Source organism: Leguminivora glycinivorella, chromosome 10 (genome assembly GCF_023078275.1).
Source record: "Leguminivora glycinivorella isolate SPB_JAAS2020 chromosome 10, LegGlyc_1.1, whole genome shotgun sequence".
NCBI lineage: Eukaryota > Metazoa > Arthropoda > Insecta > Lepidoptera > Tortricidae > Leguminivora > Leguminivora glycinivorella.
This window is the reverse complement of record NC_062980.1, coordinates 3,162,850-3,176,694: the sequence shown is the minus strand read 5'-3', so window position 1 is coordinate 3,176,694 and position 13,845 is coordinate 3,162,850. Positions and strand designations below refer to the sequence as shown.

At 38.2% G+C, this 13,845-nt stretch overlaps 1 protein-coding gene across 1 annotated transcript in view; it reads left to right on the top strand.

Annotated features, from left to right (window-relative positions):
- Positions 1 to 6,214: 6,214 nt before the first annotated feature.
- LOC125230347 (lutropin-choriogonadotropic hormone receptor) overlaps positions 6,215 to 13,845 on the top strand; it is a 48,169-nt gene continuing 40,538 nt past the window's right edge. The window contains exon 1 of the mRNA XM_048135481.1: positions 6,215 to 6,502. Coding sequence (XP_047991438.1) covers positions 6,448 to 6,502 — 55 coding nt within the window. The 5' untranslated portion in view covers positions 6,215 to 6,447. The remainder of the gene's footprint in view (positions 6,503 to 13,845) is intronic.

Here is a 13,845-nt window from a genome sequence, read left to right as displayed (position 1 = left end):
ATTTAACAAATAATATCTGTGATGGTTAATCACATGTTTAGTTACGTCATCAGTCATAGAAATCACTATAATTCGATGCACAACTTATTGGAAAAAACTTATTTACAAACTATATTCACATGGATGGATTGTTGACACTAACAATCTGATCTGTCAAACAAATGGCGTTCCGAATTCCGATATTATGTCTTGGTTCCAATTACAAGTCAGAGAGGTAATAATGACTAATATTGATTATTATACTTCCGGAATATATCATTCAATGTAACAATTAAGAACAAATGAGATCTTTCATTGCGAAGTCACTTACTAAATTGATTTAAACAGTCTTTCACAAAATAATATTTACGTAAAAATATTTACGGAACACTCCACTATTGGACTACATCATCCTACACATAGGTATACACATAGGTATATACATAGGTATCAATACCAATAGCTCTGTCTCTCTCTAAAACAGCTGCAATCTGCACGTGTTAATAAGCAAACATCCGCGTGATGATCGTGAACTTTATTGCGTAGAGCGTATGAGTGTAAACAAAGCACTTGTGATCTTTTTCTTATGTGCGCAAGTTAATGGCTTTTTGTCGATGTTGTGTCGATGAAACGTCGATACTGTGTCGATTGTCGATAGTACGTCGATACTGTGTCGATTGTCGATGGTACGTCGATGGTTTGTCGATATTGTGTCGATGAAACGTCGATACTGTGTCGATTGTCGATGGTATGTCGATGTTTGAAGTTATAAAAGGGTCGGAACGAGCCGACGCCCGTCATTCTTAAAATATCTACAAGACTAACAGTGTCTCTGGCTTTCGTGTATTATACTGCTAAGTGAAGTTGTTCTGCTATTATTTCTCTGTTTGTTTTTACTTGGAAATTATTCTAAGTGATTGTAAACTTTGAAATTGTGTCTTTGTTTGATTGTGCGGGGACAATATCGTCGTACAGTTGGACTTAGACCTGTGGTGGAATTGCTTTACCGTCAGTTGTGGGGTTATTTTAGTGTTCTATTTTATAGTGTAGTGTTACATTTAAATTGATGTGTATAGTGAAGTTTTCTGTGCTTTGTTTCGTGAGTGCCGTCAAGCAATACAAAGACTGGGTCGATGTATGGCTGGTGCTTGGAGATAAGTCTGTGTTTGGTTTTGTAGGGAGTAATTCTTGCAAAACTAAGCTTAGATTATAGCACGTAAAGGAAACTTCATTCGTTTGTTTAGTTGGTCAGTAAAATTGAACTTAGTAATTTTCTATGGGGTTATTTTGTGAAAGTTATAAGCCAGATCATTGTTTGTGACAGACTGTTGTCCGGCTAAGCGCTTTATACCTCGCGGTGTTAAACATAAGGCGTTTAGGGGTCTTTTTGTTCCAAGTGGAGGCTTGGACGCTTTTTTATACTTACAAAAGCGTACTTTCTCACCGGTCTCAAAGAGTCCAACTGTTAGATGGAAGTGAGGACTTTCACGATTGACGAAAGACATTAGGAGTAATCCTTGCTCACTGAAGTCGGCAGTATTTGAGGCTGGGGTCCTATATATATTTATATTTATTTACTCGGTGTTCTGGTTCATGCTGGCGTTGGTCGCTGGGGATTTCGGTTGTGATTGATCCATATCTAAGTAAAGTTTGATCGCAGCTGGGTTTCCCATGTGGCTGGTACTGGTGTGTCCTAGAATACTGGATATATACACAGATAGGGCGATCTACTCTCTGCTACCCTAGCCCGCGGGCAAAAGCAGAGGGGGGGATCAGAACTCAAGCCTATAGGTTGCCTATCTCAGCTTCGCTGGCTGAACTGTACAGTTCTAGTAGGGATACACTTGTACATATTCTGAACACAAGATCTATGGTAAGTGAGGGTCTGTGTTTCAGATATGTTAGAGTAGGAAAAACAATAGGAGTAGGGTAGAGTCACACACTATTTCTATGAAAGTAGAGTTCTATTATGATTGGTCTTAAATTATAATTGGTCAACGTGTATTGTGGAGAAATAATTTAACTACTACTATTTATATGGTTTAAATGGACTTTAAATGTGGTGTTTACTATCTTAAAATATGTGGTAAAACTGGTAATTTATAAAATCTCTTATTACTTAATTTTTTTGAGTGAAATTAATAATTGTGGTAGCAATTTCTGATCTTTCGGTGTGGCTGCGGGACACTTAGTGTTGCTAACTGGTTTTTCAAGGTAAATTCTATCAAGTTGGTTAGGGAAACAAACTATTCTTTGGAATAAAAAGCATAGGTTTGTTATAGGGCCCAGTGGCATGCGAGCGCCGTCCACTGATGGAAAGTCAAAAGCTTAGAAAAGTTAGTAGACTTAGTTCTTATAAAAGTTAGCAACTGCTCGGTGTTTCGATAAAACATTAGAAAGATCGAGAAGTTATGGTCTATTAGCAGTATTGGGGAACGGGGGGTTTAGCTAGGGAAAAAGGAACAAAACAAAAAAGGGGTTAGTTCGTAGATAGATAGCCCTTCAGGCTTACTTGCTTAGGATCCTGATAAAGTGGTTTGATCAGGTCAGGGGTCCCATACCGTATCGCAAGCCCTTGCCCAAGCCGGGACCACTAATAAGGCGTAGCGGATGATTACCAAAATATTTTTTAATATTTATTTCATGTATGTTTCACTCACTAACTTTTATTCTAAAATTTCTTCATCACGTTATTAATTTTCTCACATATAACTTTCTAGGCCTAAATCTGATAAAATACTCTTCTACAGAGTGGGGCCTGTAACAAAGGCGAAGAATTGAACTCTAGGCTATTTTCCTTATACTGATCAACATTTGTTCGGCGACTTTTAAAAATAACTTTTATTTTGATTTTTATCACCCTTGAAAGTTTTTTCTAAGAGGTAATGTATTGCGAATTCTGTTAAGTCTAAAGTGTGACAGACAACGTCAATGACAACAATAATGGCGTACATTGAAGCTAATATTTATTTTGTATGAAAAATTAAAAATTTAAAGACTTCATAATTTTTAAAAGTCACTGAACAAATGTTGATCAGTATAAGGAGAATAGCCTACAGTTCAATTTTTCGCCTTTGTTACAGGCCCCACTCTGTATAACACTATATTATTATGCTACAATAACCTTTATTCTTCTTTAAAATATAAATAAATAAAATTTTAAATATTAGTCAAAAATACAGCTGATACTCATTAAAGGATCTAGGTTATCGCGGTTCACATCGAAGGGTTCTACATAATCACACTAGACGACATGAGGCCAAAATTTACGGGGTATATTTAAAGGGGGGTTAGCTATACTGTTGGTTAGTCAAGTAAGTAAGTAATTAAATAAGGTGAGCGGAGGTTTAGTTACAACACCATTTCTGAATCACTTTCAAAACGATTGCGATGCTTGATGACATCAGTCAACAGGACAAGAATGTAGAGGCTGGGTACTGTAAGTATTTGTAGACTCATGAAGTGTTCTCTACAACTCTCCCATGGAGGAATTCTAGCTATAGCACGTATAGCATCTTTTTGGGCAACGAAAGCTCGGTTTATATTGTATTTATAGCTGTTGCCCCACAGTTTTATGCTATAGCGGAGTTTTGACTCTACAAGGGCAAAATAAACCATTTTAAGTTGCTCAACGGTCAATTCATCCCTGAGGCTGCGAATGGCATAACAAGCAGAACTAATTGACTTTTCTAAATTATTTAATTCATCCTTCCAGTTTAACAGTGAATCTAGGTGAATACCCAACATTTTTGCGCTATCTACAGGTCTAATGATGTCGCCATTAATATGTACACATAGGGATTCATTATTTCTTGCTGTTGTTTTAAATAATATAGCGTAAGTCTTTGAGCTATTTAAAATCAAACTATTTGCACGAAGCCATGCCTGACATACTTCTAGTGCTAAATTGACCTTATTATTTAGACCAGTAAGAGTTGGGCTTGACAAGACTGCGCTCGTATCGTCTGCAAATGTCACTAGCTTTATATCTGGAATTGCCCTACAAATATAAGAAATAAAGTCGTTAAAATATAAAACAAAAAATATGGGTCCTAACACAGATCCTTGAGGAACCCCTCGTGTTATTTTAACACATTTTGACCTATAGGTGACCTCAATAGCACTTTCATTAACCTCTGTAACTTCTACAAACTGTTTTCGGTTCCGCAAATACGACCTACATAAGTTTAATACCTTTCCCCTGATACCATAGAATTCTAGTTTATGCAATAAGATGTCATGATCAATAGTGTCAAAAGCGGATTTTAAATCAAGAAAGATACCAGCCACCCTTAACTTTTCATTTAAATTATTAGTAATGTCTTCTATAATTGACGGACAGAGTGCAGAGTGGAGGCAGATCTCCGTGAATTCGGCGAAGGCTGGCGTGATGTCGCTCTGGCTCTGGACCGCGTAAAGTGGCGTGCTCTTGAGTTGGATTGGAGGCCAATTGAGACATTTTAAGCCATCACGCCAACAAAGTACCTATAAATTGAAGAAAAAATAAAAGCACCAAAGGTTAAAAGAGTTCTTGTGTGTTACAGAAAATTATAGTTTATTATCCTTGTAGGCATATTACTCGTACATGTACAATCGCCATCGGATAATTATAAAGGAATCAGGATGACCTTTGTATGGAGAAGCGCCCGCTTCTTTCTTCAGAGCATCCGGCTGACTTAGGGCACCAATATCTAAATACATACAACTAAAAGCGTTAAAATTAAGTTCCTCGGGGCCTGTAGCCAAAAGTACAATCGGCGACGCTCCGTATTGTTTTATCTGTCTTTATCGCACTTCCGTATTGCTGCGATAGAGCCACTTGCGTCGTGTCCTTCGCCAAGGAGCGGCAACGTTTGTACATTTGACTACAGGCCCAGAGTACATAGCCGAATGGCATAAACGCTCACGAAACGCTCGTAGATATCTATCTCTATCGCTCGTGCGTATTGACGCGTCAGAGCCAGACTACCTTTCGCGGCGTTTCGTTTTCGTTTCGCGTCGGAGAAATGCCATTCGGCTATTACGCACACAGTTTTCGTAGCCAAATACACTGACGCTTACGATAGATTCGTTATCGTAGTTAGCTACCTCTATCGCTCTTCCGTATTGGCGCGACAGAGCGAGGCTGCGTTTCGATCGGCGTCTAGCGTCAACGATTGCCATTTCGGCTAGGACGGCAGGTGTATACTTTATACCCGTAATAAATAACCATTTCCCCTCACTAGCTCGGAAACATGTGTTTTGTCCTTTAATAATAGCGGGTAAAAACGCATTTTATCCACTAGTGGGTAAAGTAATTTGACCTTGAATAAAGTCAAATTAACTGCTTTAAAATTGATAAAAGTAGGTGAATCTAGTAATAAAGATGATTTACCACCTGTGGAACTACTGGAAGCAGTGATTAAACGCATTTTTTGCGTTCTAGTTTCCTCGCTATAGTGAGGGAAACGGAACCCACTTTGCGTCTTTCTGTCTGTTGAGTTAAATGTCACTGTTTGACGTACTAAAAACTATGTAGTAACGAAACATTAATTATGATGGATTTATGTACAAAACTAAATACGAATTTCAAATTAACTACCTACTTTTACAGTTTTTCTATCTACAAAAATAGATAATGACGTCTGTCAAAGAATATTTATAATAGATTATGCTACTATATTCACACATCAAAAAAACTTTGCACAAATCATTTAAATAAATTCTGAGCCCAACAAACCTATCTGCTAAAATGCAAACTGTTAAAAACAACGCGAAACGAGGTTACTATATCAGCATTTATTATCGAATTATAGAAAATATTTTAATCCTTTCCATGTGGAGATACAAAACTCACTTCCCAGACCTTTAATCTGGTTTAATTCGATTCGTTTTACAAGACTGTCCAAAAAAAAATAGAGTGCAATGTATTCAGAGTTCATAATCCTTTGGTTTGCGTTGACTTTCAGAAACATACAATACAAATAAAAAAAATACAGTTTTAGTTTGAACATAACATTGAACATGTTTATAGGTTCAAGTTCATAGCAGATATATTTTTTTTTAATCGGATAAATGGGATCGGATATAGGCAATGAAAATTCTTCATACGCCCTGGCCGGAATCTTTCAAAAAGTTTACAGAAGAAAAAATCAACAATCACTCAATCATGTGCTTTTGTTTTAAAAGTTCAAATTCGATAGATAGTAGTGCGAAAATGTATATCCGTATCGTATGAAAATTCTTCAGATTTCAGCGTTCCTTTTGCATCGGCAGTACGTCTTGTCGGTTCATCGCGAGCAGACGCTACCGAGAGTTATGTCACCTGTCTATACTTTACGTAAACAATCGGTGTAATCCGTGTAATAGTGGATAAAATGTTTTTGTATTTGAAATGTTTCCGTGATGTTTAGATTTAGGGAGATAGTGTTTAGTGACAATGATAAATAATTGACTGTTTAATAGTGATTTAAGGATTATTTAGTGAAAATGTGTGCCGTTTGGAGATTACAAATGTTTGCTGTGCTGTTTTTAGTTTTATTAAGTAAGTATGAATAATATAATAAAATAAAACTTTAATCCAACTTTGAGCTCTTTTAGGTTGGCTTACTTTTCAAACTTTTAAGCGATCTTTTTATTAAATGTCTGTCTATCTACCACGGTGACCACGGTGTCTATCTACTACTTATTACTGCAGACTGTACCGATTATGAATGATATTTTTCCGAACTACATAGATCTGTGTTGTACCTAAATACTATAGTAAATACACTACTACATGTAGACAATAAATACAATACAATACAATACAATACAATACAATACAATACAATACTATAAAAGTGCCGATAAGAGGAAGTTGGAAACGAGTGGCGATAGATTATAACACGACCGAAGGGAGTTCTACTCCCGTACTTTCATTTGTCATTTACAAAGTCTTTAGTTTATTCCTCAAAAACGAATTTATGCGTACACGCAGAGACTAGAGAGAATGCCGGTGACTGTACCTAGATACAGTCACCGGCATAAAGAAGTGATGATTTCTGTACCTTGTCGCTTTTAATCGTTTTACAATTTCGTATGAAGACGTTAATACCTATGACAAGGTAGGTGCAGAAATCATCACTTCTTTATGCCGGTGACTGTACATTGCTACCAACATAACAACCCAGAGAAATAAAATAAACCATAGACATGTTTTTAGGGTTGTATAAAATACTTATAAGTTTGATGTAATACAAATTTATATTGGGTTTTTATAATTAAATAAATTATTCTATTCTATTCTATTCTATAGGGTTCTGTAGTTAACTAGGAACCCTTATACTTTCGCCATGTCTGTCCGTCCGTCCGTCCCTCCGTCCGTCCGTCCGCGGATAATCTCAGTAACGTAACCGTTAGCACTAGAAAGCTGAAATTTGGTACCAATATGTACCTATATCAATCACGCCGACAAAGTGGTAAAATAAAAAGTGGAAAAAAATGTTTGTTAGGGTACCGCCCCCGGGCCCCCTAAATGTAAAGTGGGGACTGATTTTTTTTTCATTCCAACCCCAACGTGTGATATATTGTTGGATAGGTATTTAAAAATGAATAAGGGTTTACTAAAATCGTTTTTTGATAATATTAATATTTTCGGAAATAATCACTCCTAAAGGAAAAAAAAGTGTCCCCACCCCCCCTCTAACTTTTGAACCATATGTTTAAAAAATATGAAAAAAATCACATAAGTAGAACTTTATAAAGACTTTCTAGGAAAATTGTTTTGAACTTAATAGGTTCAGTAGTTTTTGAGAAAAATACGGAAAACTACGGAACCCTACACTGAGCGTGGCCCGACACGCTCTTGGCCGGTTTTTCAAACTGTCAAACTTTGTGTCAAAATCCAGAAGATAAACAGTGTGTATTTCAAGAAATTTATTCTAGAAAACATAGAGTTACATTAGTCTCTCTGGAGTCTAGTTGGCTGTATTTATCTCCTTAGAATAAATTTAAAAGTGACCGTGACCGAGGCCGTGAGTCCAAGTCTCACCTAAGGCCTTGAGTGCAAGACTCACCCAAGGCAGACATTTTCCACTTAATTTTTAGGGTTCCGTAGTCAACTAGGAACCCTTATAGTTTCGCCATGTCTGTCTGTCCGTCCGTCCGTTCGTCCGCCCGTCCGTCCGTCCGCGGATAATCTCAGTGACCGTTAGCACTAGAAAGCTGAAATTTGGTATCAATATGTATATCAATCACGCCGACAAAGTAGTAAAATAAAAAAAAAAAAATGTTTTGTTAGGGTACCCCCCCCTACATGTAAAGTGGGGACTGTTTTTTTTTTTCATTCCAACCTCAACGTGTGATATATTGTTGGATAGGTATTTAAAAATGGATAAGGGTTTACTAAAATCGTTTTTTGATAATATTAATATTTTCGGAAATAATCGCCCCTAAAGGAAAAAAAGTGTGTCCCCCCCCCCCCTCTAACTTTTGAACCTTATTTTTAAAAAATATGAAAAAAAATCACAAAAGTAGAACTTTACAAAGACTTTCTAGGAAAATTGTTTTGAACTTGATAGGTTCAGTAGTTTTTGAGAAAAATACGAAAACTACGGAACCCTACACTGAGCGTGGCCCGACACGCTCTTGGCCAGTTTTTTTAATTTATTCTAAGCCTAGTGGGTAGTTCATAGTTCATAGTTATTTATTCATTAACAATATTACATTGTGTTTGAATCTTAAATCTAGGCACACAAAATCAAAACATAATATTCACATGCATGCAATAACAAAACATAATATTTAGAGAAACATAACATTCAATAATTCATTTGTCAAAATAGTGAGGAGGAAGAAAAAATACAATTACATAACAGAATTTAAAGAATAATAATTCATTGAAAGATACATTAAAAAAAATATATATATAGGTAAAATAAATGTCCACAAGAAAATTACTAATTAACATTAAGTTATTAATAGGTTAAAATAATATAATATTGAAAAGATAAAGATAGAAACCAATTTAATAGACAGATATAGTGGCATCGATTGCAGACGTTTCTGCTAATCAGAAGTTAAAAATGTATTTATCTGCGTCCTAATTTTTTCCAAAAAACTATACAGTCGAGTTCATAAATATGTGTATATTTTTTCACCTTATTGCAACGAGTTAAGGTGAAGAAATGCACACATATTTATGAACTCGGCTGTACATATACCTAAGTATGTAAAATGTAATGCAAATTCTAAATATGTAAAACTTTCGGTTATAATAAAATCTCGTTCTTAATTCTTTACTTACTTACTACTAAAATACACGCACTGTTAAACTATAGGTACCTTAAATACATATTTATATCTATGTATATAGGTATTGTTCTGTACGTATAAGTAACACAACAATATCTGTTTTTCCTATGAACGAGTCATTAATCATTTCCAAGGCCGACGAAAATGACTCCTAATTAGCACGCGACACATTCCTTGGCCCTTATTCGACATGAGAAAACTTGTAAAATTATGTCGAACAATCTCCTGTGAAAATAAGATATTAACACAAATATTGCACAGATGTATTGAATTTACGCCTGTCGCTAGTTCTTCAATTGCGCAACACGCTCGCATCATTTCCATGTCTGTGTACATGCGAACGACCAGCAAGTCGTGTCATCACGCACCCACACAACAATAACTATACAGTTACGCTCAATGAGCTAACAATTGCGACACGAACACCGGCGGCCATTTCGGACACTGGCGATCACACATTCTAATCTCGTGTAGGTGAACGCGTACTATCCTTGTATGAGTGAGATATGACAGGTTGACTGTTCGCGTTTTTGACAGGCGGTAACTGTGAGGTAACCGAGGGGATGGGCGGCGCTTTCAGCAGGGAGCGGGAGTGGTCATACTGTACGATAGTACTCTTTATTATACTGTGCCGGTGGCGTGTCCGCTCTCTAGTATTCTCTGAGGACTTTAGTAACGCTGATGACAACCAAACAAAACTATAGGGTTAAAGATACTAAGTATAAGTTTTCATGAATATACCTGCCTACTTGCTGTAAAATGAATGATGAAATGACGGGGGCAATATATAGGTACGGAAAGAAAAAGACATGCTGCGCCGACCCCAAATGCCCAAAGCCCTACGCTCAGCCTCGAGAAGATTTCAGTCCCCCCTCAGTTAAAGGAGGGTATCCACTATGGGACCGGCAAGAAACTCGGCGGGCCGCTTCTTGTTTTTTTTTTATTTAACAACAAGGCAACTAAATAAGGCACTTGCTTATGAAAAGTTTGGACCATGGTCATCAGACACTAAGCAGTTTATGTTTCCACTAAACTTCTGGGTGTCTGGTGACCTGCGCGCGGGCAATTTTCTTGAACAACGGCTGAGTCTAGCTGAGTATCTACAGCGGGGAAACGCGGCAAGTTCCCTAGGGACAATGCTCCGGGTAACTCTAGAATACATTGATACGTAAATTATATCAATACAAATAAAACGTAAATACGTAAGTACGTAACGTAACGTATACGTAAGTTTCCTAGGGACGATGCTCCGGGTAACTCTAGAATACATTGATACGTAAATTATATCAATTATATAAGTAACATTAGTAAAATCAAAGAGGATCGAGTATTATAGAGAGTTACTGTCAAAGTAAAGTATGTAATCATAGTGCATAGACTGCCATCTCTCGACACAAGCTTAAAACTTTTGAACCTCAGTTTTGACAATTTGGCCCATATTGTCAGCTTGATATAAAAATAAAAAAAAAAAAAATAAAAAAAATAAAATGCATTTATTTCAGACAAACAAGGTCCATATTTTGTTAGTATAACTTAACCTAAAACATAAAAACTATGGTTAACTTAAAAATAATCTTAAATAACTAACTTAGGTACTAGAGATAAGTGGAGAGAGGACCAGTGCTTGATGAGGCCACTGTCCCATCTCTCAGCAACTACGCTCAGGAGGCTGTGGCGGCTATCGCGCACCCTGCGCAGCGTCGCGGCGCAGCGCTTACGCAGCGTCGCATGAAACCCGTCCACATGCGCGTCCGCGAACATGCCGGACGCGCTGCAATGCCGCGGCAGCCGCAACAACACCCTGAACGCGTCGTTATATTGTACGCGCATGGCGTTAAACGTCCTTTGCGTGTACCGAGTCCACAGGCTGCAGGTGTACAGCGATGTACAGAAAGCTCGAAATAATGTGATTTTCACTTGCGCTGTACACCTGCTAAACCTGCGAGCTATCATGTTGGCCCTGACGGCCAACGCTCTCCTCTCCCTCTCAATGTCCGCGTCATCACGGAAATCGTCGGTTACCAAGTGCCCAAGGTATTTAAATGATGAAACCCTTTTCAGCTGCATGCCATTCAAACGAATGGGTGGGATGTGTGATGGGCACTTGCTTCCCGCTTTGAACACCATAAATTCGCTTTTGGTCACATTATATTTAAGGTTATGCGCACGGGCATATACCTCACACCTCTCAATAAGCAATCTCAGACCGCCAATCGATGGGCTCAACAGTACCATGTCATCGGCATAGCTAATGTTATTGAAACAAACCCGATCAATATGACAACCGACACGTGTACTGCTGAGCTCACCAATCAGGGCATCGATATACAAATTAAAAAGCTTAGGTGAGGTTAGCCCCCCCTGCCGCACCCCGCACTCCAGACCATACTCGTCCGACAACTCACTACCCCAGCGAATACAATTTCGCTGGCCACCATACCAACACCTGAATATGCGCGTAAGTTCCATAGGAAAATGCACTTCGTCAAGCTTCTTCCACAATAAATCATAGTTAACAAGATCGAAGGCTTTGGATAGATCGAGGAAACACGCATATACAGGTGTCTTTCTTCGTGTGTAGTACTCAACGGCTTGCTTTAGACAGATGATGGCACTTTCGGTGGATAAACCAGGTCGAAAGCCGAACTGAGCATCATGTAACATTACACATTTGTCCAATTGTACATTGAGCAAGCCGTCGAGCACCCTAGCCACTATTGTCGCTAACGATATAGGCCTATAGTTAGCCTTATTGGATATATCACCCGTTTTATTTTTGACAATAGGCACTACAATGGTTTTGGTCAAATCAGATGGCAAGTACGAGTGACATATACAAAGGTTAAAGAACATTGCCAGTATGCGGGGCAGGTGAGGTCCAGCAAACAGCAGATGCTCGACACTTAAGTGATCGTGACCGGGCGACTTTCCCCTTTTCATATCTTTTATTATTTTTCTTACGTCATCTGCAGTGAAATGGACTTGAAAGTCACTCCCCTCCGATACCCCAAAATCGCGCAGCCGCTGCCGCCGGGCCCCGGTTGATGCAGCGGGTGGAACGCTGAAATGATCCTTAAATACATTCGCAATGCCCTTAGGGTCTGAAACTCCGTCTACGCTTACAGAAAGTCCAGGCCTAGTTTCCAACTTTTTTGTCATTTTCCAAAAATTTCGAAAATCATTTTTCTTGTGATGTGCGGCAAGTAAGTCCATTTTTATTTGGTCTTGATGATTTTGGACCCATCTGAGCTTAGACTTAAAGATTTTACGACTATGAGTCATTGCTTCAAAAACGGACCCACCATTCGGCTTACCACACGAAACCCAGTCCTGGAATCTAGCCCTGGCCTCCCTGTGCGCTTCGCTTACATGTTTATGCTTCGCTTATATGTGTTAAAATTTCAAATATTAATATTAGCGCCATCTAGCCGAGCGTTGTCCAAAGGTTCGCCATCTTGACAACCTTGACGTCAACAGCTACAGGTCACCGTACCTGTTTCTCCAGGGCTTGGAGGTGCGTTTTTTTCTTAGACTTTATCCGTCTATACGCAGTTACAATATGTCTTTGGTAAATTGTAAGTAAAAAGTATTCTAAACTCCCAGTGATTACATAAATAAGCGACGCGAAAATTTATTTTCTCCAAGCTTGAACCACCGCGTTGTTCCTGAAGTGTGTTCTATGATATTCATATTTTATTTGATAACTTAATACCAAACAAGGTATTTTCGACAACGTCCTCCAATCCGATTAGTCGGCGACCGGCGTGACGTGACTGACGGATTAGGCTGTAATTCAATGATAACGACCAAAGACGCCGCTGATAGCTCACACCGAAAACCGGCGCTACTTATAGCGAAATGCTATGTGTTATTTTAACTTAGCTACATACAACCTGTTCTTATTGATTTTTGTTTAAAGGAAGATTCACTAGGACAAAAACAATTCATTTCTCTGAGAAACTATAGTGTAACTCTTACTGTTATCGAGTTTGAATTTTCACTATTTTTGCAATCGCGCATAACTATGTTTTTAACCCCCGACGCAAAAACGATGGGGTATTATAAGTTTGACGTGTCTGTCTGTTTGTGTGTGTGTCTGTGGCATCGTAGCTCCCGAAGGGATGAACCGATTTAGATTTAGGTTTTTTTGTTTAAAAGCTGGATAAGTCGGGAGTGTTTTAGCCATGTTTCATGAAAATCGGTCCACTAAAGTATGTTGGGATTTTTTTCAAAATATTGATTTATTAAGGCCTTTGCCCAGCAGTGGGACTCCATATAGGCTAATAAAAAATAAATATTGGTTGGGTTAGTTAAACCCAAATTAAGACTAACCTCCGACGTTTCAAGGACGCCATTGTCCCCGTGGTTTCGGAGCAGACTGGCTAAAGTTGACATCAACAGCTAAAACAGAGGCGTACTAGGAGAAGAGACGAACGGGCAAGTCTTATGTTATTTACCTATGTATGCGAAAGAAGCTGCAAAAAATATTGTGTAACATTTGAAGAATACTGCTGACACTGTGAACTTTTGCTAAGCCTAGACCAACATACAGCTCATAAAACTAGAATACAATAACCCCTATAACGTTTTACT